At 50.0% G+C, this 21,870-nt stretch overlaps 11 protein-coding genes across 11 annotated transcripts; 6 read left to right on the forward strand and 5 right to left on the reverse strand.

Annotated features, from left to right (window-relative positions):
• Positions 1-54: 54 nt before the first annotated feature.
• On the reverse strand, positions 55-1,292 carry MIND_00070700 (Non-structural maintenance of chromosomes element 4; the record flags this gene model as incomplete). The annotated part of the gene is made up of 7 exons (XM_037357667.1): positions 55-144; positions 195-283; positions 333-498; positions 550-700; positions 751-1,096; positions 1,135-1,230; positions 1,283-1,292. 7 exons carry the CDS (start codon positions 1,290-1,292, stop codon positions 55-57), a joined length of 948 nt encoding a protein of 315 aa, XP_037225577.1.
• A 790-nt stretch (positions 1,293-2,082) lies between these two features.
• Positions 2,083-6,326, forward strand: MIND_00070800 (uncharacterized protein; the record flags this gene model as incomplete). The annotated part of the gene is made up of 31 exons (XM_037357668.1): positions 2,083-2,172; positions 2,220-2,255; positions 2,299-2,367; positions 2,417-2,433; positions 2,478-2,608; positions 2,652-2,685; positions 2,733-3,126; positions 3,176-3,241; positions 3,289-3,402; positions 3,453-3,458; positions 3,505-3,586; positions 3,633-3,871; positions 3,925-4,035; positions 4,080-4,094; positions 4,143-4,265; positions 4,315-4,353; positions 4,400-4,441; positions 4,489-4,533; positions 4,581-4,652; positions 4,702-4,904; positions 4,951-5,022; positions 5,071-5,110; positions 5,164-5,351; positions 5,400-5,502; positions 5,551-5,706; positions 5,762-5,805; positions 5,865-5,873; positions 5,925-5,965; positions 6,011-6,096; positions 6,145-6,171; positions 6,219-6,326. 31 exons carry the CDS (start codon positions 2,083-2,085, stop codon positions 6,324-6,326), a joined length of 2,802 nt encoding a protein of 933 aa, XP_037225578.1.
• A 110-nt stretch (positions 6,327-6,436) lies between these two features.
• MIND_00070900 (Polyketide synthase) lies at positions 6,437-7,509 on the forward strand (the record flags this gene model as incomplete). The annotated part of the gene is made up of 4 exons (XM_037357669.1): positions 6,437-6,557; positions 6,662-6,949; positions 6,997-7,162; positions 7,215-7,509. 4 exons carry the CDS (start codon positions 6,437-6,439, stop codon positions 7,507-7,509), a joined length of 870 nt encoding a protein of 289 aa, XP_037225579.1.
• Positions 7,510-7,565: 56 nt separating this feature from the next.
• On the reverse strand, positions 7,566-9,116 carry MIND_00071000 (Transcription initiation factor TFIID complex 60 kDa subunit; the record flags this gene model as incomplete). The annotated part of the gene is made up of 4 exons (XM_037357670.1): positions 7,566-7,748; positions 7,800-8,135; positions 8,182-8,901; positions 8,952-9,116. The coding sequence occupies 4 exons, from the start codon at positions 9,114-9,116 to the stop codon at positions 7,566-7,568; spliced, it is 1,404 nt and encodes a 467-aa protein (XP_037225580.1).
• Positions 9,117-9,208: 92 nt separating this feature from the next.
• MIND_00071100 (Actin-related protein 2/3 complex subunit 4) lies at positions 9,209-10,011 on the reverse strand (the record flags this gene model as incomplete). Its single annotated transcript, XM_037357671.1, has 7 exons — positions 9,209-9,220; positions 9,270-9,360; positions 9,410-9,489; positions 9,540-9,747; positions 9,794-9,831; positions 9,879-9,959; positions 10,009-10,011. 7 exons carry the CDS (start codon positions 10,009-10,011, stop codon positions 9,209-9,211), a joined length of 513 nt encoding a protein of 170 aa, XP_037225581.1.
• A 508-nt stretch (positions 10,012-10,519) lies between these two features.
• Positions 10,520-11,577, forward strand: MIND_00071200 (Peptidylprolyl isomerase; the record flags this gene model as incomplete). The annotated part of the gene is made up of 6 exons (XM_037357672.1): positions 10,520-10,640; positions 10,688-10,814; positions 10,866-11,235; positions 11,286-11,322; positions 11,375-11,497; positions 11,549-11,577. 6 exons carry the CDS (start codon positions 10,520-10,522, stop codon positions 11,575-11,577), a joined length of 807 nt encoding a protein of 268 aa, XP_037225582.1.
• Positions 11,578-14,166: 2,589 nt separating this feature from the next.
• On the forward strand, positions 14,167-17,589 carry MIND_00071300 (Metallo-beta-lactamase protein; the record flags this gene model as incomplete). The annotated part of the gene is made up of 17 exons (XM_037357673.1): positions 14,167-14,169; positions 14,220-14,370; positions 14,481-14,762; positions 14,806-14,841; positions 14,890-14,937; positions 14,992-15,030; positions 15,078-15,350; positions 15,398-15,640; positions 15,688-15,702; positions 16,120-16,138; positions 16,189-16,277; positions 16,331-16,525; positions 16,572-16,906; positions 16,958-17,022; positions 17,077-17,338; positions 17,389-17,404; positions 17,450-17,589. 17 exons carry the CDS (start codon positions 14,167-14,169, stop codon positions 17,587-17,589), a joined length of 2,211 nt encoding a protein of 736 aa, XP_037225583.1.
• Positions 17,590-17,668: 79 nt separating this feature from the next.
• Positions 17,669-18,364, reverse strand: MIND_00071400 (Protein transport protein BOS1; the record flags this gene model as incomplete). The annotated part of the gene is made up of 4 exons (XM_037357674.1): positions 18,256-18,364; positions 18,097-18,199; positions 17,969-18,047; positions 17,669-17,920 (listed from the first exon to the last, which is right to left on the reverse strand). The coding sequence occupies exons 1-4, from the start codon at positions 18,350-18,352 to the stop codon at positions 17,669-17,671; spliced, it is 531 nt and encodes a 176-aa protein (XP_037225584.1). The 5' UTR covers positions 18,353-18,364.
• Positions 18,365-18,389: 25 nt separating this feature from the next.
• MIND_00071500 (uncharacterized protein) lies at positions 18,390-19,159 on the reverse strand (the record flags this gene model as incomplete). Its single annotated transcript, XM_037357675.1, has 3 exons — positions 18,390-18,742; positions 18,796-18,865; positions 18,914-19,159. The coding sequence occupies 3 exons, from the start codon at positions 19,157-19,159 to the stop codon at positions 18,390-18,392; spliced, it is 669 nt and encodes a 222-aa protein (XP_037225585.1).
• A 70-nt stretch (positions 19,160-19,229) lies between these two features.
• On the forward strand, positions 19,230-20,140 carry MIND_00071600 (uncharacterized protein; the record flags this gene model as incomplete). Its single annotated transcript, XM_037357676.1, has 3 exons — positions 19,230-19,393; positions 19,445-19,699; positions 19,750-20,140. The coding sequence occupies 3 exons, from the start codon at positions 19,230-19,232 to the stop codon at positions 20,138-20,140; spliced, it is 810 nt and encodes a 269-aa protein (XP_037225586.1).
• A 276-nt stretch (positions 20,141-20,416) lies between these two features.
• On the forward strand, positions 20,417-21,813 carry MIND_00071700 (Ubiquitin C; the record flags this gene model as incomplete). The annotated part of the gene is made up of 9 exons (XM_037357677.1): positions 20,417-20,532; positions 20,581-20,600; positions 20,650-20,692; positions 20,742-20,845; positions 20,895-21,018; positions 21,072-21,175; positions 21,227-21,454; positions 21,510-21,737; positions 21,788-21,813. The coding sequence occupies 9 exons, from the start codon at positions 20,417-20,419 to the stop codon at positions 21,811-21,813; spliced, it is 993 nt and encodes a 330-aa protein (XP_037225587.1).
• Positions 21,814-21,870: the final 57 nt, after the last annotated feature.

The following is a 21,870-nucleotide window of genomic DNA, read 5'->3' on the forward strand; positions in this document are numbered from 1 at the left end:
ATGCTAGTCAATAGGTACAGTAAAACGAATCCGACCCCAGCCTGAAAGGCCTTACTAACCATACCACTGTTTGCCGATCCGCATCTTGCTCTTTTCACGCGGTGGAATCATCGACTCGGTTATCTTGAAGACCTCTTTTGCCCTCTACCAAGATTTCAATATGGTGGCGCAATGGGAACACAAAGACGACTGACCTTCCAGGTAGCAACATCAAACTCGAGGACAAGCTGACGCTTTTTCAAGCCCTCCAAGTAGTCCTTGTCGTCCGGTTGTTGGCACGAGTCTGATTAGAGGAATTCGGCAGCAGCCAAAAAGGGAAAAAGGGGGCTTACATATCATCACTTCGCCATTTTCCTGCGTCTCCATCGCGACTTTGCCGTCTCGGATAAGGAACGAGAGGTAAAAGATGTTTTCGACACTTTGCGCGAAATCATGGGGGTTGATCACGAATTTGAAGAGATTTATGTATCCTTCCTGTTCAGATAAGATCGTTTCCAGCTGAAAACAATGGTGAAAACTTGAACGGGACGACCTTGTTGTAGGGCTTACTGTGGCGACGTTTTTGGTCGTTTCGTTCTCGGAGCGTGCGATGTCCTCCTCATGCAGCTCCTGCGGCTTGGTTTCTTTGACCTTCTCTTTGTCTGCCTTGGGCCGTTGGGTAGCTTTGCGTTGCTTGACCTCAATTGAGAGTGGACCATACCTACAAAATGGATTACTTCGTCAGCAACAATTTGGAACAGCCGCCCGCACATAAATCCTAAGGCCGGCACCCGTCGTGATTTCGCGAGGGCTTTACGTCCTATTCGGTCCCATTCGAGGAAGTTGTCGTCCACATAAGCCTCTTCGTCACCATCCTCGTCGACGTCTTTCATAGCGCCCATAAAAGCGCTCAGACGCGCCACGAAGTCGTCGATGTCGAAAGCACCCGTTGCGGACTTCATCTGGCGCGCTTTTTGGGCGGCTACGTTGGAGGACATGAGTAGGAATGCGGAATCGAGGGTTGCTTCCTGCGGGCCTTTGACCCCGGTGCTGAAGAGCTTATCGGCCTGTTGGATCTGCTTCGTCAGGTCCTCGGCATTGAGATCGTGCGAGTGGTCTGTAGATATGAATAAGGGGCTTGTGGGGAGATGTAACGGGAGGACGCGCCTTGGACGGTCTTCACGAGGTTGCGATAACCCTTTCGAACGACGCGTCGTTGCTCTGCATCTTGGTCCGGGTCATATGGCGCGTCTGCATAGTGGTGTGAGCAATTTTCTGGGTCTGTCACCGAGCGTTAATCGACCTGCGGGCATGGCAAGGGGAGGAGTGAAAGACGCGTATGTCACGTCAAGTCACGACGCTTGTCACAAAAAGGCTTTCCTATCCTGACCCTGACTTCCACTGGTGCGCGTAGGAACTCTGGTCCGCTCCGACACACTTCTTTCCTCAAATTTGGCCCTGTACTTTGAATTTCGCTTGCAGCTCTGCACGTTAACGCCGGCCTGAACCCCCAGAGCAAGCATGAGCTCATATGACCATATCGTCGAAGTGCGCGAAAAGTTTTCTCTCCTTCTGTCCTTGCTCACAACGAGCAGTACTCGAGGTCGTCGAGGGCCAAGTGCCATGGCCAGATATGCGGAGTGCGTTATCATGCTTTTACTTACTGGATCCATTTTAAGCTAACGACAATTGATTTCGCAGGGCTCCGCTATAGCCGAGGGTCAGCTACGATACGGGACCGTTGTGCAAGGCGACTTTGCAGAAACTGTTCAATGGCGTCACTGGGGATGTGTCACAACATGTGGGTCCGACCTCCCACGCGGCGCCCACAACAACGACGCTAATGACTCCCAGCGATCTTGGCGCAACTGGCAGGCGTAAGCCCCGAGCAAATCAGAGGATTTAGCAACCTCAGGTCTCTTGATTTCGTCTACTAACTCCCAAAGTCTTACCGCACCCTTCGTATTTACAGATCCTCCGACCAAAGCAAAGTCAGACTTGCGATGGCACGTCGTCGCGTGGATGCGTCAGACATCAAGCTGGCGAATCCCTCCTTGCCTGTAGCTGAAACTTCCGCTGGCCAAAAACGACCGAGAGCCGCAGATGAAGCCCCACGACCCGCGGCGACGTCCTCCACAAAAGCTGCAGTCGACACCATGGACGACGAGGGAAGAAACGGCAGAGCCGGATGAGGTTTGCTTAAAAGGTCTTGTAGCATTTTGACTCTAATTCTTTGGCAGCCGTTGGACGTGCTTGTCGCCATTGTCCGCTCTCAGGTATGAAACCCGTGCCGGTCTAATCGCACATAATTTGTTTCAGGTGGTTGGGGTGCAATACTATGATGGCCTTGTTGGACCCGGCGAAGAAGTTCGCTTAATTCGCCAGCCCGTAGGTTCTACCAATTCCCCCTCGTTCCGATTTAATCCATTCTTCGCAGTTGAATCAATACGATAGGTTGTGGATTTGTGGTCTCTTTTTTGATCTTACATTTGCGACAGATGGGCCATTCAAGTCCAGAACATTGGATCAAGGCAAGTTGGGCATCTGCCCCGTGCAGTCGCTGCACAGCTCTCTCCGCTATTGGATGCGAGTTTGGTAGTTGCTGAAGGACATATGTTTGACGGCAATCGTGAGTATTGCAGCATTTATTTACCTAAGCTGAAATTTAGTAGTGGGTTCTCGACGAAAGATATACACACTCGAAATGTAGAAACCTTTTTTTTTGCTCTGATTTCATCGCTGACAAAAATTAGAATGGTCAAGATATACGGCTCGCCGCTCAAAAGGAATATTCTTTGGCCAAAGCTCAGAGGTTGGGCAACCCCAACTGGAGGATTACTTCCTCCGAGTGGTCAAACATCGTCTGCTTCCGTTGCACCACCACTCCCTCCTCCGCCTACAGCCGGGCCATCCAAGAATGCCAAACCCACTGCAGCGCAAGCGGAGGCCCTGCGTCAGGCTCAAGAGCAACAGAAAGCCAACACGCTCAGGGCAACGTTGGACACGATGGAAAAAGTCGACGATGAACGGCGGCGCAATGGTCTCCTTGATCAACTACTCTCGGCGGAGGACATTCTCCAACTTCCGGTGTGCCCTGCGGCTCCTGGTAAAGGTAAAGGTCTGCGTGTTGACCTCTTGAAGCATCAGGTAAGATATAGATATTGGTACCAACGCACGTCATTGATTCCATTCTCAGAGCCAGGCTTTGCAATGGGCATTGGAGCGTGAAAATCCTACCCTTCCTAAGCGTGAGACAGACAAAGTATGAATTGAGTTTTCTGGATATAGATTGCTGATGTGTGCATTCAGCCAGTGCAATTCTGGCAGTTACGGGCCGGTGGGGTGTACTTCAATCTTGCCGCCAATACTCCGCAGAAAACGCCACCTGTTCTTAGTCGCGGCGCTATTTGTGCAGACGCGATGGTAGGTCAACTATTTGCAAAGGTTCTCTGAGATATCTTATATCCTCACAGGGCTTGGTTCGTACAGGCATTCTCATTTCTGGCGGCGTTAACCGAACTGAAGGGAAAAACCCTTACCATGCTTGCTCTGATATTAGCCACCAAGAAACATGCATCCCCCTCTTTTTCAAACAGCACGCTCATCGGTAACTTGTTGCCACCCTCAGGCTGACAGTTATGATACCTTTTCAGTTGTACCGCTCAGCGTCTTGAGCAATTGGGAAAAGCAAATCGGAGATCATTGTGTCCCTGGAGCTCTCTCCCATTATGTGTATTATGGTCCCAAACGCGATATCGGCGCAAATGAACTCCAACGCTTTGATGTCGTGATCACAACATATCAAGTCATCGCCTCGGAGCATGCGGAATCCCCAGGGCATGCGAAGAAAAAAAGCAAGGTACAAAATACCCTGTTCCAGATACGCTGGAAGGTCGGTGCTTATGTACTCTTTTGGTTAAAAACCTTTATTGAAACCTTTTGAAGCGAATCATTCTGGATGAAGCTCATACTATCCGGAACCCCAAGACCAAAGCCGCCCGCGCAGCATGCGCCTTTGACGCGGAACGACGTTGGTGCCTTGCTGCAACCCCAATTGTAAGCTCTATCGCTACTCACGTGACATGATCTGATTAGATTAGATCAACTCACCCAAAGTTCGTCCTGAGGAGCGGCTTCAAAAATGCCTGACAACAATTTTTCAGGACCTTGGCTCTCTTTTGACATTTTTACGAATTTGCCAACCTCTTGACGACGAGGATATGTTCAAGCGACTCGTGCTACGAAAGGTGAAAAATGGTGACCCAGCTGGCGGGACCCTACTTCGAGTCAGTTTTTCCTGAAATTTCCGACGGACAAGAGCTTTAAATATCTCAGAATCTAATGACAATAAGTTGTCTTCGTCGGACCAAAGAAGTAGCTATCTTTTCATGTTGAAGCGCTGTCTCTGATATGGTACTAGATGCAAGATGCACAAGGAAACCCTCTCATACCGTTGCCATCGGTAAGGCTTTCTCCAAGTGGAACCGGCTGATGATAACGAAAAATTAGGTGGAAATGATCAGAGTTCAGATAGCCTTACCGCCTGACGCCAGAGTATTGTCTGCTTCATCACTTACAGCAAATGCTCAACAAATTGGCAGGAATTCTACGACGAAATTGAGGAGCTGTCCAGAGATCGCATCGCTGACTACATGCGAAGCGGAAACACCATGGTTTGTCGACGGTTCCCAACAGCGTCTCCCTCTTATCTAGTGATTCCAGGTGCAGGCTCACATCCTCAGTATTCTCACGCGCATGCGCCAGGCAGTGCTACATACGGGTCTCGTTCCGCGCAACTACCTCGAGGAACTGCGTCGCGGTGGTAAAGAACCGGATAATACTCCGCTGCAAGCGACAGTGTTGACGGCGCAAGACAAAATTCAACTGCAAGCAAAGCTTGGCCAGGCCATCGAAGAATGCACGGAGTGGGTGCAGAAAGTCCGTCCGTCGGATTCGCTCAACATAACGCAGATGTGCTATCTGCTTCGATGAAATGACAGACCCAAGGATCACGAGCTGCGGACATGTTTTTTGTCTTGATTGGTTAGGAATTTCCGTGCCGTTCTGTTAGGTGCTGATTGGTCCATTCAGCATCACGCTTGCACTTTCAAAGGCTCAGCAGTGTCCTATGGTTCGTTCCTCGCCCAAATGTCACGTGACGGTGAATCTCAAATCATCGACCAGGATCGCCGCGCGCTCTCCCTTGGGGATTTGCATGCCGCAGAGATGACTCCAGAACTCACCCAAGCTCCCTTCCGAGAGTCGTCTCCTGACTCGGAAGAAGGCTCTTCTGCAAAGATCGACCAGCTTGTCCAGTTATTGAAGTTGACTCCGCGAGAAGACAAGGCGTTAGTTTTCTCTCAGTTCACATCGTGAGTTGATTCCAGTTTGAACTTGCGAGTGTGCCTTCACGCAACCAGATTTTTGGACAAAATATCAGATCGTCTCGAGCAGGAAGGCATAACGTTTGTTCGGTTTGATGGCAGGATGTCTGCAAAACGCCGTGAAGAGACCATATCGCAAGTACGGATTTTTTTTAAATTCTCATTTGGTGGGCTGAGGGTCCGTCAGTTCTCAATTCCATATGACAATGACGAGGAGGAGGTGAGCGCGCCGACATCTACAAGGAAAGGCAAGGGGAAGGGGAAGCAGAAGGCGAAAGCTTCGTCTTACTCCGCGCCACACACAACGAATAATATCAAAGTCATGCTGATTTCGCTCAAGGCGGTACGTTGAGATCTCTACTTTCCTTCTTGGACTACTCTTGACTTGATGGACGTAGGGTGCCCTTGGCCTTAATCTTACTGTGGCAAACCATGTTTTCTTGTGCGTGTTTTCTACCCCGTTCTACGTCCAACAGCATCTCAACTGGATTCTTTTTGTAGGATGGACCCGTATGTAAAAAAAGACAATCGAAGACACGCGGACTGACCCTTTGAATCCAGTTGGTGGCAAGAAGGGATAGAAAGTCAGGCTATTGACCGAGGTTTGTCAAACAACACTTTGTGCTGCTCTTAGCTTATCGTGATAGTCAACCGCATTGGCCAAACGAAAAATGTCCGTGTGTACCAGATGATCGCCGAGAACACGGTTGAATCCAAGGTTCTGGACATTCAAGTATGTCCTCTACTGTGTCAAGTTTCAGAACTGAACAAGGTGTTGTAGGAGCGCAAGAAGACCATGATTAAGGATGTGTGTTGATCGCTTACATCTGGCTTGTGATGTGCTGACAATATCAGGCTTTTTCTGGATCTCGCCAAAGGGAGACTGCGCGCCAGCAACGAGAGGCCAGATTGGCTGACCTCGTCGACTTATTCAACCTTGAAGCTACTCAAGCTGCTCGCTAATATAAAAATACACCACAGTGCGACTGTAATAATCCAAGTTTACCTAATCCCGATGCGGTTGTCCGCTGAACAATCTTATCGTTTCCTGCGTGACCTGTTTTCGCACATCCATGGCAAAGCCTCTGGAGCTCATTTTCTCCAGTGTAGACGGGCTGGATCTATACCTCGATGTCTACTTGCCATCTACTGACACTGGAACGACCAAAGTTCCGGTCTTACTGTGGTGGCATGGTTGGTGTTTAATTTCCCTGGCTCTATCCCGTTTATTTATTGATCACCTGGCGGCGGTCTGCTGCAAGGGACAAGGAAGTCTGTCTCTCCTCACCATCTTTCAGCGGTCGAAAAATACGGAATATGCGTTGTTTCTGCAGATTATCGACTAGCACCACAAAGTCGGCTCCCTGCCATCCTTGCTGACTGCAAAGCCGCGATGGAGTTCGTCCAGTCGCCTGCGTTTGCGGAAGCGACGAGCAACAGCGTCGATTCCGCAAAACTCGTAGTCAGCGGGAGTTCGGCCGGTGGCTGGCTCTCCCTTTTGAATGGGACGGGCATTGGCTACGCTGCCTGTGGTCTTGACCCGCCTCCCAGGGTGCTTGGTATCGCAGCGCTTTATCCGATAACGGGTCGGTCGCCTACTTCACTCGAAATATCGCAATCTTGATTCTGATAGATCTCGCTGACCCGTTTTGGACCACGAAGCAGCGCCCCGTCTCGTACTTCCCGCGCGTCATTCCGGATGAAGAGGTCGCGTCCTTTGTTGACCCAACCTCGGCAAAGATAAGTTTTACGACTCCAGAGAGTCCGCGGTCAGTGCTCTACCATTATATGGTACAGGAGTAAGTAGGCAAATGTGTGGCCATTGGAGGACTTGCTGACTTGTTGTTACAGAGGCATTTTGGAGAAGCTTCTCCTTGAAGGGACGGGGATCTCTGCCTCTGCAGTCGCCATCGCACCTCAGATTAAGACTGGGAAATTCGATGTCCCACCGGTTTACCAGATCCATGGCGACATTGACGATAAGGTCCCTTGTCAACAGGCACGGGACGTGGAGGCAGCGTTGAGGGAGATCAACGGGGTAGAACATGTTTATGAAGAGCTGCCTGGAGTGGACCACCTGTTCGACAAAGATGCTAGCTACGGGATGGAGAATATGTACGCATTTGTGCAAAGAGTTACCAAGTAACGAAAGCAAGTCGACAACAAATATTATGTAAAAAAAGATATATGCAGTTCCTACATTCACGGAGTCGTGGTCGGAGCCCCAATAATTGTCCTTGCCCATGCTGCATCTTGGGCTATCCGGCTGGCAAAATAGTCACCAACAAGATTTTTGAGATCTTCAATCGTTTTGGCGTCAGTAGGGTCCATGGCATCGAGGGCATCGATCATGTCGCTTGACTCTCGTAGTATACGAAGAGCGTCCTGGGATCGCTTAGAAAAGAAAACAGCGTGGAAGGGGGGGGATGTGTTTACCATAACTGCAGCAACGAGCGAATCGTCGTCGTTATATTCACCCCCCACTACTTTCGCCCCACCGCCTTCAATCAAACCTTTGCGAACAGCCTCTTTCCCAATACCGGCCAGCCCACGAATTGCACCGTGTCGTGTGCCACTGCTTTTTCCTGGAGAAATAAGTGCCAACAAAAGAGTTTTGACAATTCGCGGAGAGAGGGAGGGATATGTAGTTGAGTGCTCGGTTAATAACCGTGATAATATTTGGGCTGCAAGTGTCCGTAGCTGTGTCGCGTGCGAGGGTGGGAGAGACGAATGCAGAAGGGTAGAAAGTATAGGGGGCAGCATTTGGTGTAACTATACAGCAGTCAACGAGTGGATAGTTAGAATGCTTCGTACTCACGTATGGCTCAACGAATAGCGTGGTGTTGGCCAGTAGCGAGCTTGTAACTGAGACCAGGACTTCGAGAACCTTTCCGTCCATCTCGCTCGGCCCACCATCTTTTAGTCCACGGACAACACCGTCGCCAACCCACTTGATCAAGTATGGCAAAAGAGCTTGCAAGCCAGCGTCGGTCCGTAGACTGGCCAAGGCTGCATCGCGTTTAGCGACATCGGTTGTCGGAGGTAATAGCGAGCCAGTGAGACGTGTGTAGTAGAGCTGGAGTTCTCTCGAAAGTACCTGCTTGACGAGCTGTTGTTGCTGTTGTAATTGCTCCTCTTGTTTCTTGGCTGCTGCGGTGACTGGTGCGGACGCGACCCCATTGGTTAGCACGGTTGGCTTCACGTCTGGGGCGATTTCTTTTGGAATTGCAGGGGGATTCTCCGGAATAAGAGGCTGGACTCCCTCAACAGCCAACCAGTGCGCCGTCCAACTGACACCTTTCGGTAAAGTGATTCTCTCTTCCCTCAACACGCGTTCAAAGTCGATTTCTTCATCTTCGACAAAGTAAACCGGGCCTGCTGCCATGGCGTTGGGAAATGGAAGGGCGCGTTTGAACGACGGCGGATTGTGAGACGAGTGACCATAAAGCGGCTCAATATTGAGAACGCGGAGTGCTTGCTCGATGTCGGAAGTGGTCATTATCGTTCTACGACCGTGTCTCATGAATCGGGCTGCTTCCTAGACGCGATGAAGAGCGTTTGGCAGCCGTGTTGTGTTTGCGGACAAACCTCAATAACTTGATGTAGCCGGTATTCAACATCGCTTGCGAGTGCAGAGGCAACTGCGTCTGAGATATGAGGCAAATTGAGGGAGTCTGCGACGTCCTTGATAGACTCTGAACGATAAACGCCAGTCTGAGCTTGTGGCCGCGACTTGACATTGTTGTTGTTCATAGTTGAAGGGGTTACAGTCACGTCCCACTAATATTTACATCCATCGGGGTACAATTTGTCTACAATACGCAAGCTCAGGCCCAACAAGTCCCTCATGAGTTGAACTAGACACGAATCAGCAAACCAGAGCATTAAACAGTGCAAAAATCAAACCGCTGTGAGATATGATTCAGCAACAATACGGGTGCGGGCATTCAGACTCAGTTTCATCTCACTGATCTCCTTGTCGACCTCCTCCATGAATCTAATGTACGATGAGCGAGTTTCCTGAGAGATTGGTGGGCTGCACGGACTGGATGATGAAATCGACAATCTTGTGCTTGAGCATGGTCTCGGAATGGGTGTTGGTAATGAGGAAGGAGATATCGTAGCCCTATTGGAAGCAGTTAGAGGGAAAGTGGGATGAGAGACTTAGAAACACACCGGTACTGGTTTCCTCCGCAGTACAATGAAGCTCTCCGCACGTTGCATCATGAATCGAGTAAACTTGTGGCAAAGAATACGCTCGATTTCGTCGGCTTGCTTTATCTTGATACTGAGTCGGATAGAGTTGATGGAGGGCTCGATGAGAACACGTTCATTCTCGTTTCGCGAGATTGTGAGGGGATTAAGTAGAACTTCCTTCGACTTTCTACCCACATCTATAGCAAGCGTAGAAGAGTGGGCGATCTACGTACCCAACCTCTACTTCTGGCTTATTGTGCCGCTCCACGACCTAAAGACATAGTTAATTGCAGGACGACGGGAGAACGGACAACGGACCTGAGAAGCAAAGTCTTGGAGAGTAAGCGCTGCAGTAAGCGTTGATCTAACAGCAGCAAGGTAGGGTCGGAGAACGTTGGACTGTAAAGGATAAGACTCTGAGCTTGTCAAGTGCAGCCCATAAGTTCACCATCGAGAATTAGGGAGAAGCAGTGATGATGCGTGCACGTGCCGGTTAGAAGTGTCAAAAACTTTTTCTTTCCTTCAAGCATGGCTGAAGTTGCGGTCGGTGTTTGGTTCGTAGAAAGGTGCATTTTCTCCGTTGGAGCGCGCTTATTCTGTGCAGGAGTGCCGTTGTTGAGCCCAAAAAGAAACTTTCTTTAAATCCCCCAACCGAAGTTCGCCTCACGAATGTCGCGTTGGGCGATGTGCTTGCAGATGCTTCTGCACGCACCACTGTGAAGCTCACTCATGAGTATATGTTCTATCATACTCTGCGATAAAATGTTGCTCATTTGCGCTGCTAGAACATTACCCGTGGTCGATTCGGACAACGAGGATGATGATGAAGGACCAAAGCTTGGTAGTCTTTCGACCTTTATCTGCTCCCTCACTCCGGGAAAGGAAGGGACTATTGCTTTATCTCTGTTTATGGCTCACTTCCGATTAGATTGAGCAAGCGACAGTCAGCCTTCTTTTGAATGCCCACGAGGAGGTTATTATCGAAACTGTCGGTCCCAAGTTCGTCTCACGCACGATTATTACGCGTTTTAATGCTGAATATACTACTTAGCAAGGTATATTTGACTGGCAACTATATCGGTGCGTATTCAGCGCGTTTCATCGCGTGTGTTGATAAGTCAAAAAAGAGATGCAAAACCAAAACATGCCTCCGTTTGGATCGGAACTCGATTCTGAGGAGGAGGAGGACTTCGACTTGCGCGAAGTCAGCTCAGATGTTGAGATGGATGCGGATGAACTCGACGATGAAGCCAGGTAAACTCAAGTTTTTGATCCATGCAATTATGCCTCAACATCGCTCGCAAGGTTTGAAGAGATAGACGACGCTGTTCACGGTGCCAAGCGGCCTCGCGAGTCTGATGCTGCCGCAGAGAAAACTTCAAAGAAACAAAAGAGCGAGACTGGCCAGGCCGTCAAACCCGCCAGTGAAAAAAAAGACAAGAAGGACAAAAAGAAAGACAAGTCGCAGGATCAGGACAAGAAACCCGACGAGAAAAAGTCTGAAGGCGCATCGAAAGCGGTCGAGCGCGAGATTGCTGGAGGTATCAAAATAAAAGACTCCAAGGTCGGGACTGGTCCTGCTGCGAAAAAGGGCAACTCTGTCTCCATGCGTTATGTTGGAAGGCTGTCTACACCACAAGGCAAAATTTTCGACTCCAACACCAAGGGCAAGCCGGTCCGTTATGCTCGCTATCTCGAGTTTTGGTTGACTGAGGCTTATGTTAGTTCAACTTCCAACTTGGAAAAGGTGAAGTGATCAAAGGTGATTTCCCACTCTTGGCTTAGCTACATTTTCGTTGAGCATACTTCGATAGGGTGGGACGAGGGAATCGTCGGCATGCAGGTTGGCGGCGAACGCCTGCTCACGCTTCCCCCAAATATGGGTTACGGCAAACGGGGGACTGATGGAATTCCTGGCAACTCGACATTAGTCTTCGGTACGTGTTCCCTCTCATTCTATCTGTTCATGGGATTGAATGCTGGTGTAGAGGTGAAGCTAGTTAGCATCAACAAGTAGGCTGGCAATTGAGGAATGCGATCTAAAAGTAACAGCCAGCTGGTAATAATATTAGTCGGTTCTTCTTCTGTTTGATGGTGGAACACAATATACTGTTTTGCAGACATTCACAGCTTCTGGCCTCCCAGTTGCGCTGGATCCTGATGCTTGAAACGCGTCTCTTGCTCTCAGACCAACTTGATTAAAACGAAGCTGCGAAAAAAATGGCCCAAGTATATATTTCGAATCTCTGCTCTTTGAGAGCTCGCGAGACCCTACGATGAACTGCTTGGTGGCTAAAATAAGTGGCTTTGTACTGATTGACAAGTCGGCTCGCGATAGGCCCATGTGCACTGAATTCGGAAGCCGGTTGAAACCGATGGCTGAGTTGAAAAGATTCCTTCTTGGGCAAGTTTGTGCTTGCGAAAGGACCCGCAAAAGAACCAACCAAACGGAGTTGCCGTCTGGCGACAACAAAATCAAACCTAGCAGCATTGTTTGCATTTGTCCTTCTCTCTCTTCGCCCTACCGCTGCGCCACTCAACCACCTCAGCCATACGGCAAACTACGATTCACCTGCTTCGATAGGCATGGGCACGGCCGACGGGGGACTGTGTGGTTCTGTGGGCTGCCGTTTATTTGTTTAAATGTACCCCCGAATTCAACCTATCCTCCCTGCCCTTACCGCCTATTATTCCTATTATTCCTCTATCATTCCCAGTGGCAGGCCCAGTCTACTGGTGCATCCAGCTTTGCACTGGGCTCCTCCTTCGCATTTGCGCCCCCCAGAAACGTCCAGTCACTAGGCTGCGAGCTATACTTCAGCTGTTGCTGGATTATCGTGACGTAGACGGGGCCCATATGGGAATGGAAGAGGTCAGAACATGGCGAGGACGCCCCGTTGCACGCACTTGGCCACTGGAAGGCGCTGTCCATTATACTCGCCTTATCGGCACTGTCGAATCAGGGTCGTACGATGCGCATTGTTGTGTGTGGCCCAGCTCCTCAACATACGCATGCAGTAGGCCCTGCTCCTTCTCCAGACCACTGGTCAGTCCCCGATTGACTTCGCAGCTTGACCGCCAGATGCATGCTCACCACATAGTAAAGGAGGCCGACGATTTGGCGTGGCCTTGTGGCAGCACTCGTATGTATTCCCATAATACCTGGTTGACGGACATTTTTACTGAACGACTATTTTTTCGCCCATCTGTCGGGAGCCATAGGAAGCCTCGATTATAGGCTCTTCAAGCACGACGGGCCTACCAGATTTGCAAAACAAAACCGCGCAATATCTATGGTGATGCCTTAACACTTTCATATAAGAAATGCCAGACCTTTAACCCCATAGGATTCAAAAGCCAGAGTATATGGCGTGTTTTCGAGTGGGTCGAAGAATCTAATGGTCATCACCATCTCGATGGATCCCAAGCAATTTACGCAGATGTCCCGGGGTTTTGCGGTCGACTTAGGACGTGATAGCCCAATATTCGTTTTCATGCTCTGGGTATGTCCGCTGCTTTGCCCCCATCTGCTGAAATTAGTCAGACGCCATATTTTGCTTCACACTGACGGCCTATCGGTGCAGAGCGAACTCCTGAAGTTCAAATGAAGCCTAACGCAGTTTGTCAAGATCTTGCCCCTTGCTCGTTTCGCGCTTCATTGTGACTGAGGTTTTCGGATTCGCAGACAAGGTACTCACAAAACAGCACTGTTCAATGGTGTCTCTGGCGGAGTGGCCTCCACCGCAGGCTCAAATATCTATTACGTTGGGCGAAGAAAAGGCTAAAATCAGCAAAGAACACGTCAATTCAACCTTCTTTCAGTGCCAATGCGCGTTCGCAGGGACCATAGACAAAGGCATCGTTAGCATCTCCTTGTAAAACGGTCGCCGTAACATGTCCGTCGTTTCCTGGGGATTGGCGAGGTTAACGTTGACTGCTCAGGTTAAATTTATGGCGGTTACCCGAGGTTCGGACGAGCTATACTTGCCTCCAAGTTGGCCGCTTCAGTCGCCGCATGCCAGTGACCGAATTGCTCGTCCCATGCCTCGAGGGCATTGGACGTGAATTTTTAGAGGGAAGGTAAACCTGCGACCTGTCAATGATTTGATACCCACGATGACGTAGACTTTGTCTAGCTTTGTCTTGTCCAAGACGCTTGCCAGCGCTTGCCTCGTTGTGTACTTCAAGTTATTCGTTGAACGAAGTTATATTATGGCTGGTCGCCTCTCAGAGCAAGCTTGCGTATGGTCTGTTGAAGGCCGATAAGATATGCTGAGCTCGTATGAAAGAACCAACCTTGACTTTGTGAGGATTTGTGAGGATGGTCGGCCGGACCGGAGAATTCGATGCACGTGATCTCGGGAATTATCCTCAATGGGCTAATTTCCTTTTCGCTCGTTGCCTCCTGCAACCAACCGACAACCAGCTCACTGCTTCCTCGTGCAAAACTTCTTTCTCCCATGCCAGTTCTGCTTACTAGACGGGGGCAATACCGATTGATGTTCTGCGGAACTCTGAAAGTTTCTCTCTTCTCTCATGGCCAATAAAGAACGTCCATTTCGTCTCCGGTTTGCTCCTTGAAGTCGTGGCTTGCTGAGCGGTGTCGATGGTGGCGTACTGAATCTACTTACACCAACTTCTTTGCTCACATGCTATCAGAATCTCTTCGGCAGCTCGGCACCTTTCAAATCATGGGCCCGCCTCGTGTTCACCAAGGCCTTGCGTCCTACCTCCCAGCACATAAAGGTGCTTGACGCCGCCTTGGGGGGCCTTGAGGGTCTTTGCAATCGAGCAGTCACGAACGCTCATTGTAAGTCCATAGCGCTTATCTCTGCGACGCCCGTGAGTTCCTTTTTGGTATTCCGCGTTTTCATTTACCGACGATCCTTTCTTTCTCAGTATACGAGACGTAATTTCTAGCTGCTCTCTTTCGGATTTCCATTTACGACCACTGTACCACCATGTCTCAATGCATCAGCATCCCGCCAACACCTAAGATTGGCAGTGTATCATTACCAGACCCCGACTCCCCTGATTTCGGCGATGGCAGAGCCAAAAGAGGGAGATTGTCCTCTCTCATTGCCAAAGTCAAGGGAAGATCTACTACGCCGGCACCCTCACCTGTGACGAAATATGAACATCCGTCTCTTGGGCCATCACAACGCCCACGGTCCTCTTCTATGACCCACAAGCCTCGTGAAGGTAATAAAGATTCCATTTCAAGTCAAGTACTGAATTTATTCAGACCTCAAGTATCGCGCTTCGAATGCCGTCGCGCCAAGTTGGTTTTTATCTCAACATTTCTATGTCTATTGAGGCGATATATCAGGATTCTCCGAGCCCACCCCCAGCAGTTCGAAAAGTCATCACCGCCAAGGTTAGATAAGTAAGCTCTGGAAGTGAATAATTTGGCTCAACTTCTTTCTCAAAGTATCGGCGCCACAATCGACCCCATGGGCGGTGCCGAATGGTAAGATAGTCTATGTCCTTTCAGAATGTTCTGATCTTCACTCTCAGCTCATCCACGGCCTCACGACATTGGGAAACATCAGGGCCCCAACACTCCCAAATATATGCAGGCCATTGTCAAATCCGTCCCCTTGAAAGAGGAATCGGTTTCCTTGAGTTGGCCTCTGGTACCGATGTCTGAGCGCCGGCACCTACCTCACCCGCTTCTCTATTACGATGTAGCGTTTGATCCTCAGGACGATATGAACTTGAAGGACAACCGCCATATACTTTTCCTGGCGCTCCCCAAAGCCGATCGGGAACTTCCAGTCTCAACCCATTGTAATTTCTGATTTCTGGTGGTGGAGGAGCTTACTTAATTTTTCCAGGTCAAATCACGGAGATGGTCATAGACTGCCCACTGGTCGGCGCGTTGGTAGTCGAGCGCCCAGAGGGTCTCCGCTGTATCGATGTCTTTTATGCCATCTACAACAAATATCAGAAGAAGCCTCGCCGACACGAACTTCCAAGCAATTTGGAAATGCACAAGTATATCCCGGCTTTTGAACAGCGGTGCCTTGACGCTCCAGGCATCACCGAGTATAACCGCACACGCGTTGGTTTTTTGCGAGGTAATTTTTTTCCAGTTGTTCATTCTAAAACTTATCTCTTTGGTCAGCTGATCTCCTTCGAGGTCATCGCATCTTCGAAGGCCTGCGCCGATGCAATGGACGATGGGAGCTTTGCATTGACCACTGGCCGCGTCGAGCCAGGCACTGATTTTTTCCCCGTTTATCCCTCCCAGATTTGTGCGGATGACTCCTCCCCTTCACTCGTTTGTGCCGTGTGTTCCAGACCGAGGTATAATGCCTGTAGTCACGGTTTACCTTACATACGTCCCCCGCTCATTTTCCCACTGTGTACGGGCTGTGGGTCGAACCCTCAGCCTTGTCTCCTGCTTTCGCTACTGCTTTCGAATCCCAAATACATCCCCTCGTGACCGTGACCAGCTAAGTTCTTGCCAAATGGCACGCCGTGTCGATAAGTGGGTGCAGGCCGTCCCCAATAGGCGTGAACTAACCCTGATGTGGGCTTGTCATAACTTTTCTAGTCGACAACTGCATTGAATGGTCTGAGGGAAATTGGACTTGGCAGCCGATTGAACCGATCTCGATATTAGGTTCACTAAACTTCCCCCAGGATTTACACACGAGCTCCCTCAACATTTAGCACAGCAAAATCCGCCGCTCCATCTCCATCCCACTACAGGTGAAGCTCGTCATAGTTTTCAACTAGGTGCACTCAAAGCGCCTGTTCCCAAGGCGTCCCAGTGCTGAACTTTGACGAATTTTGCTGTGGGGCTCATGGATTTTCTGCCTTGATCGAAACACAAATCGCTGGAGAAGCCGCTCAACTGACATTATTCGATACCGGGCCCGACTCCCAGAGTCTCGTGCGTAATCTGAAAGCAATGCAGATACCAGTGGATCAAATCGCTCGTGTCATTACCTCCCACTGTACTCAACCATGGCTTTGACCCCGCTGGAATTTAATGCACCATAGGGCACTCTGACCACACTGGAGGCTTGCTGTCGTTTCTGAAATACGCCAAGGGCTCCAATTGCGTTGTCGACTGCCACCCCAATCGCCCAATCTCTCGGGGTATGGCTCGTGGACCCTTGTATGACACTGTTTTTGCTGCGCTTCCTGACGACCCGACGTTTGAACAAATTGCTGCTGCTGGTGGACTTGTCGAAAAACATGCTGAAGGGCATGCAGTTGCTGGTGGCGGAGTTTGGATCAGTGGGGAGATTCCTCGGGTAACGCCTTTTGAAGGAGGCATTCCAGGAGGGAAGCGATGGGTCGCAGAAGATGGCGGTAGATGGATCAGCGACGAGGTATGTGTTCTGTTGGCCGTCACCTATGTTTTGCAGTTCATTCACTAATAGCTTATCCTGGACGAAAGATACGCAGTCATCGACGTGGCTGGCAAAGGGCTCGTCGTGTTCAGCGCGTTGGTCTTTTCGCCCTTCAACTGAAATGGAATCTTGGCTTGAACTAAATCTAGATGCTCTCACGCTGGAATTGTGAATGTCGTGCAAGATGCAGTCAAGACATTTCAGCGACCCGTCTACATGGTCATCGGTGGTCTTCATCTCGCTCCGCCAGACGCCAGGGAGCGGATCGCACCCACGGTGGATTTTCTCGCGAACAAATTGATCCCGGCTCCCACTTACATTCTCCCGATGCATTGTTCGGGATTTGAGGCCAAGGTCAAATTGGAGGCAGCATTGGGTGAGGGATGCGTTCCAGCCGGTGTTGGTTTGAGGGTAGAACTTTCGGCGGATCGCGGAATGGATGAGCGTCTACTTTCACCAAGTGTGTTGCAATAAAAGGTATATCAACATAAAGTAGGCGTACAAAGGTTGACGAGAAATTAGCCCAGGTACTTCCAGATGAGGTAGAAACAAAAGAACGTGAAGACGGCGCCAGCAAAAAATATGTACATGTCCTGAGTGGACCGACGCTCTATCCAGCCTATCACATCACGACTGAGGCCCAAAGTGTTGGCTGCGTCTAGTAACCGGCGTTGGGTTCCCTTGAGCATGGTTCTCTGGTCGCGTAAGTTGTCAAGAACTTCTCTTCCTTGCGCAAGGAAGTCATCTAATCTGGATTCTGTATTTTGGATGAACGAGTGTTCTCTGAGGGGCGTGTTGTTCTCGTGAGGCAAATGCGGGCTGTGGAGTTGGAGTTCTGAATGGTGATTCGGCATGTTGGTCGCCCTGGGGCCGTAGACCAGGATGAAGTGTTGAATGTTCTGAAGGCGTATTTTGAAAGCGGCGACGTGTATCGGCCGTTGTCGTCGACGTGGAGGTACCGGTAATGAGATCTGCTCGTTGTTGCGCCGCTTGCTTTCCCAGAGTTAGCCTCGTTTGGACATAGTTAGTATCATCACTCACCTCGACAGAAGCCTGCAATTTGAGCTGGTCGAACTGAGACCTCAGCTCATTGTAGTCTGACCGAAACTTCTGGACGCGCCTAAGCAAGGATTAACAAATCATCTCTCGTGGTGGGACAAGCAGCACACATTTGGGCCTTCTCCTGCTTTGCCTTTATCATTTCTCGTCGTGCCATAGCGTCATAGTCGTCGATGGTGCGGTTCATTGCAGCAAAAGAAGCAGAAATCTGCCCTAACCATTGAATGCCCAATGAGACCATTATTATCATTATTATTGGCCCAACCAACCAAGCAGGGCGGCAGAGTTCTCGCCATTACGAAGACGTTCAAGGTCGGCTTGGAGTGAAGAGACCTGGCGAACGCCAGACGTATATAACGAGTTCATGGTGGCAAAAGACAAGCACACGTGCTATCAACTACTATTACTGCCTTCTCCTTTTACGCGCAGCCTTTCCTCCAGCGAGCTCAGCCTTCTCTGTTCTTCGCGCTCGTTGCTTGTCTCGTTGCTTTGATCGTTCCGCTTTAGTCTCATACCGAAACTTTTTCGGCTTCAGCTTTTGTTTTGACGGTGGTTGCTTGCCTTCGGGTGCCGGTGCCTTTGGCTGACGTATCGAATTTGGTTGATTTGTAGAAGAGGATCGTGGCTCAGTCGAGCCATGAACGAAGGTGTCCGGATCGAAATCTTCAACAACAACCGTTGCGAACATTTGTTGGTCCTCGTATTCTTCCTCTATCTTTTTGGAGATACCCTCCCATTCATCGTCTTCACTGTCGTCTGTAGACATCCTTAATTCAATCCTTGATTGAATTAGACCGAGTAGTGCTCACCTGCCGCGCCATATGCCTTTTCCACTTGAGCCGCATTCTCAAGCGCTCTCTCTCGCAGTTCCCGACGTTGCTACTTTGTCGTTTGCAAATCACTCAACCAAATGAGTTGAACACGCACCTCTCTCCTGGTTTCTAATCGCTCCTGTCGTTCTCGCTCTGCAGCTTTTTTCCGGGCCGCATCCGCTTTAGCGACTTTCCGCTTGTGAAAGCCTGTTAGAAACTCCCGGCGTGCATCCTCGTCGAATATAATTTCATTTATTTGTGATTTTTTGGCCCGTTTCTTGGCTGCGATGGCGGTATGGGAACGGGTAAGGTTGGTGAGATTGCTCATCGAGGCGGAAGCGTGAGATGTAATTACTGCCATCAGAAGGCTTGCTCTCAACTATAATGGGCAGAAATGGCTTCCCCTCTCTGTTTCTCTACCTCCAACTGCCATGTTCTCTGGTTCGTACCTGAACTCGTGGTCTTCGCATCTCCACCCTTATGTCCCTCCTCAACCCCCTCCACCACCCGTCATGCACAAAGTTTATATCCTCGACTGCGCTCATTGCAAGACCTTCCTTACAAATCGGGGGATGAAGGCGGTATTGTTGCTCAGGTAGCTCGCTCTTTTTTGTCTATCGTCATGCTTGTTCATATTATTATCTAGGCCTAGTGTAGCCCTTTACTCCAGCGACGCCCTCCCAGTCAATTGCTCTGTCTACGCTTCCCCTCAAGCCCTCCGCTCAACATGTCCTGCGCCACCCAATAATCGGAGTTGCGAGTGTCTGACCCAGTCTCTCGCTTGTCATACCTGTGGTGCTTTTGTAGGTTATGCGATTGTTTTGCCCTGTGTGCGATGTACCTCTTCAATCTCGACCCCAAATCGCTCAACGAATGGTCATCGATTCGTCTTCCATTCTGCGTGCGTCGCCCGTCTAATTCCACAAACTCGCCATTAATTACTTGCAACAGAGAGATCGTTGGGACTGAGAGGCATTATATCCACCAAGAGACTGGAGTCATGGTGACGAGCCCTCCCCCCTTAGCCGCGGCACTCCACAACACAGTCTACTACCGTTCTCCAGCAACCTCACATCATTCGCAAGCGTTGGCAGCTGTTTCACGTCCGGAGTATTTGGAGACCCCGTCATTGGATGGCGAAGACTCAGACCCACCATCACCAGTCGCCGCTTCTTTCTCCGGCAGTTCGGCAGCCTATCCCGCTCAATTGCTGCCCGTCAACCAAGCCACACCCTTATCAGCGAGCTGCCTCTCCAGCCTCGTCAGAATCGAGTACCGTCAGCTTACCTCCCCTCGTTCAACACAGTCCCCCCTCATTTGGTTTGCCTATGGAACACTTTGAAACGCCCATCATCCCCCCTCTCGCCCCAGGAGACGTTGTTTACTGGCACCACTTAGTCAAGCATGGCGAGATACCAGGGGTTTCCGAAGATGTTAGAGCACGACGACGCAGCTTGGCCATGCAGACTGGAAGGAAGGTCCAATTCAATCGGTGATCCTCGGTTTGGTTACAAGCTTCTTCTCTTTATTGCATCTGTATTCGACCATGTAACATTCATGTACCATAAGTAATATCACTCGGAGGTATCAGGATTAGTGGCGGCTTCTAGACGTTCTCATGTCGCGACGCGCATTCTTTCAATTTTGTCATGTGGTCGCGCAGACATCACAGCATAGTCAGCCATCAGCGGTGACCGGTGTCACATCATCTCTCTTGACTCCAACCACCACTCGGTGAGGCCAACGACACCAACTGTATTTCTCACTCACCACCTTCACCAGTAATCCAAATGCAGATCTTCGTTAAGACCCTCACCGGCAAGACTATCACCCTTGAAGTCGAGTCGTCAGACACCATCGACAACGTCAAGGCCAAGATTCAGGACAAGGAGGGGTACATGGCCCTTCATTCTTGCTCCTGAAAATATCTGACCGCTATTTAGCATCCCTCCTGACCAGCAACGTCTGATCTTTGCGGGCAAACAGCTCGAAGATGGTCGCACTCTTTCTGACTACAACATTCAGAAGGAAAGCACTCTCCACCTTGGTATGTCTATTTGGACATGTATCTCTTCCTTGCTCACCTGCCGTGATAGTTCTTCGTTTGAGGGGAGGCATGCAAATCTTCGTGAAGACTCTGACTGGAAAGACGATTACACTTGAGGTCGAGTCTTCGGATACCATTGACAACGTCAAGGCCAAGATTCAGGATAAGGAAGGGTTAGTAAATCATATCGCTCCACCTCAATCGTTGTTCTAATACCTAGGATCAGTATCCCCCCGGACCAACAGCGTTTGATCTTTGCTGGCAAACAGCTTGAAGACGGGCGTACACTCTCCGACTACAATATTCAGAAGGAAAGCACTCTCCATCTTGGTATGATCCCCCCCGCTCTTTTTTTTGGCCCTGTTAACCGGAACGCCTTAGTGCTTCGTCTGAGGGGAGGTATGCAGATCTTCGTCAAGACCCTCACCGGCAAGACCATCACGCTGGAGGTGGAGTCTTCTGACACCATCGACAACGTCAAAGCCAAGATCCAAGACAAGGAAGGAATCCCTCCGGACCAACAGCGCCTTATTTTTGCTGGCAAGCAACTCGAGGATGGTCGTACTCTCTCGGACTACAACATCCAGAAAGAGAGCACCCTCCATCTTGGTACGCCCAAGTTTACTCCATTGGTGTTTCCTCAGTTGATGAAAATCTTCCCTAGTGCTTCGTCTGCGGGGTGGCATGCAAATCTTCGTCAAGACCCTCACGGGAAAGACCATTACCCTCGAGGTTGAATCGTCGGACACGATTGATAATGTCAAGGCCAAGATTCAGGATAAGGAGGGCATCCCACCTGACCAACAGCGTCTTATCTTCGCTGGCAAGCAGCTGGAAGATGGTCGTACTCTCTCTGACTACAACATTCAGAAGGAGTCTACCCTCCATCTAGGTTTGACAATTCTGTTTCTTGGTGGCCTTTTTTTATAACCCTTGTTGCAGTGCTTCGTTTGCGTGGTGGCCAGTAGAATGTTCCTAGTTGCATAGCCCCTTGTATTGTAGTGGATACACATGAACGACCGATT

This window comes from Mycena indigotica (assembly GCF_014461135.1).
Source record: "Mycena indigotica strain 171206Taipei chromosome Unknown Mind.scaff0001, whole genome shotgun sequence".
NCBI classification, from domain to species: domain Eukaryota; kingdom Fungi; phylum Basidiomycota; class Agaricomycetes; order Agaricales; family Mycenaceae; genus Mycena; species Mycena indigotica.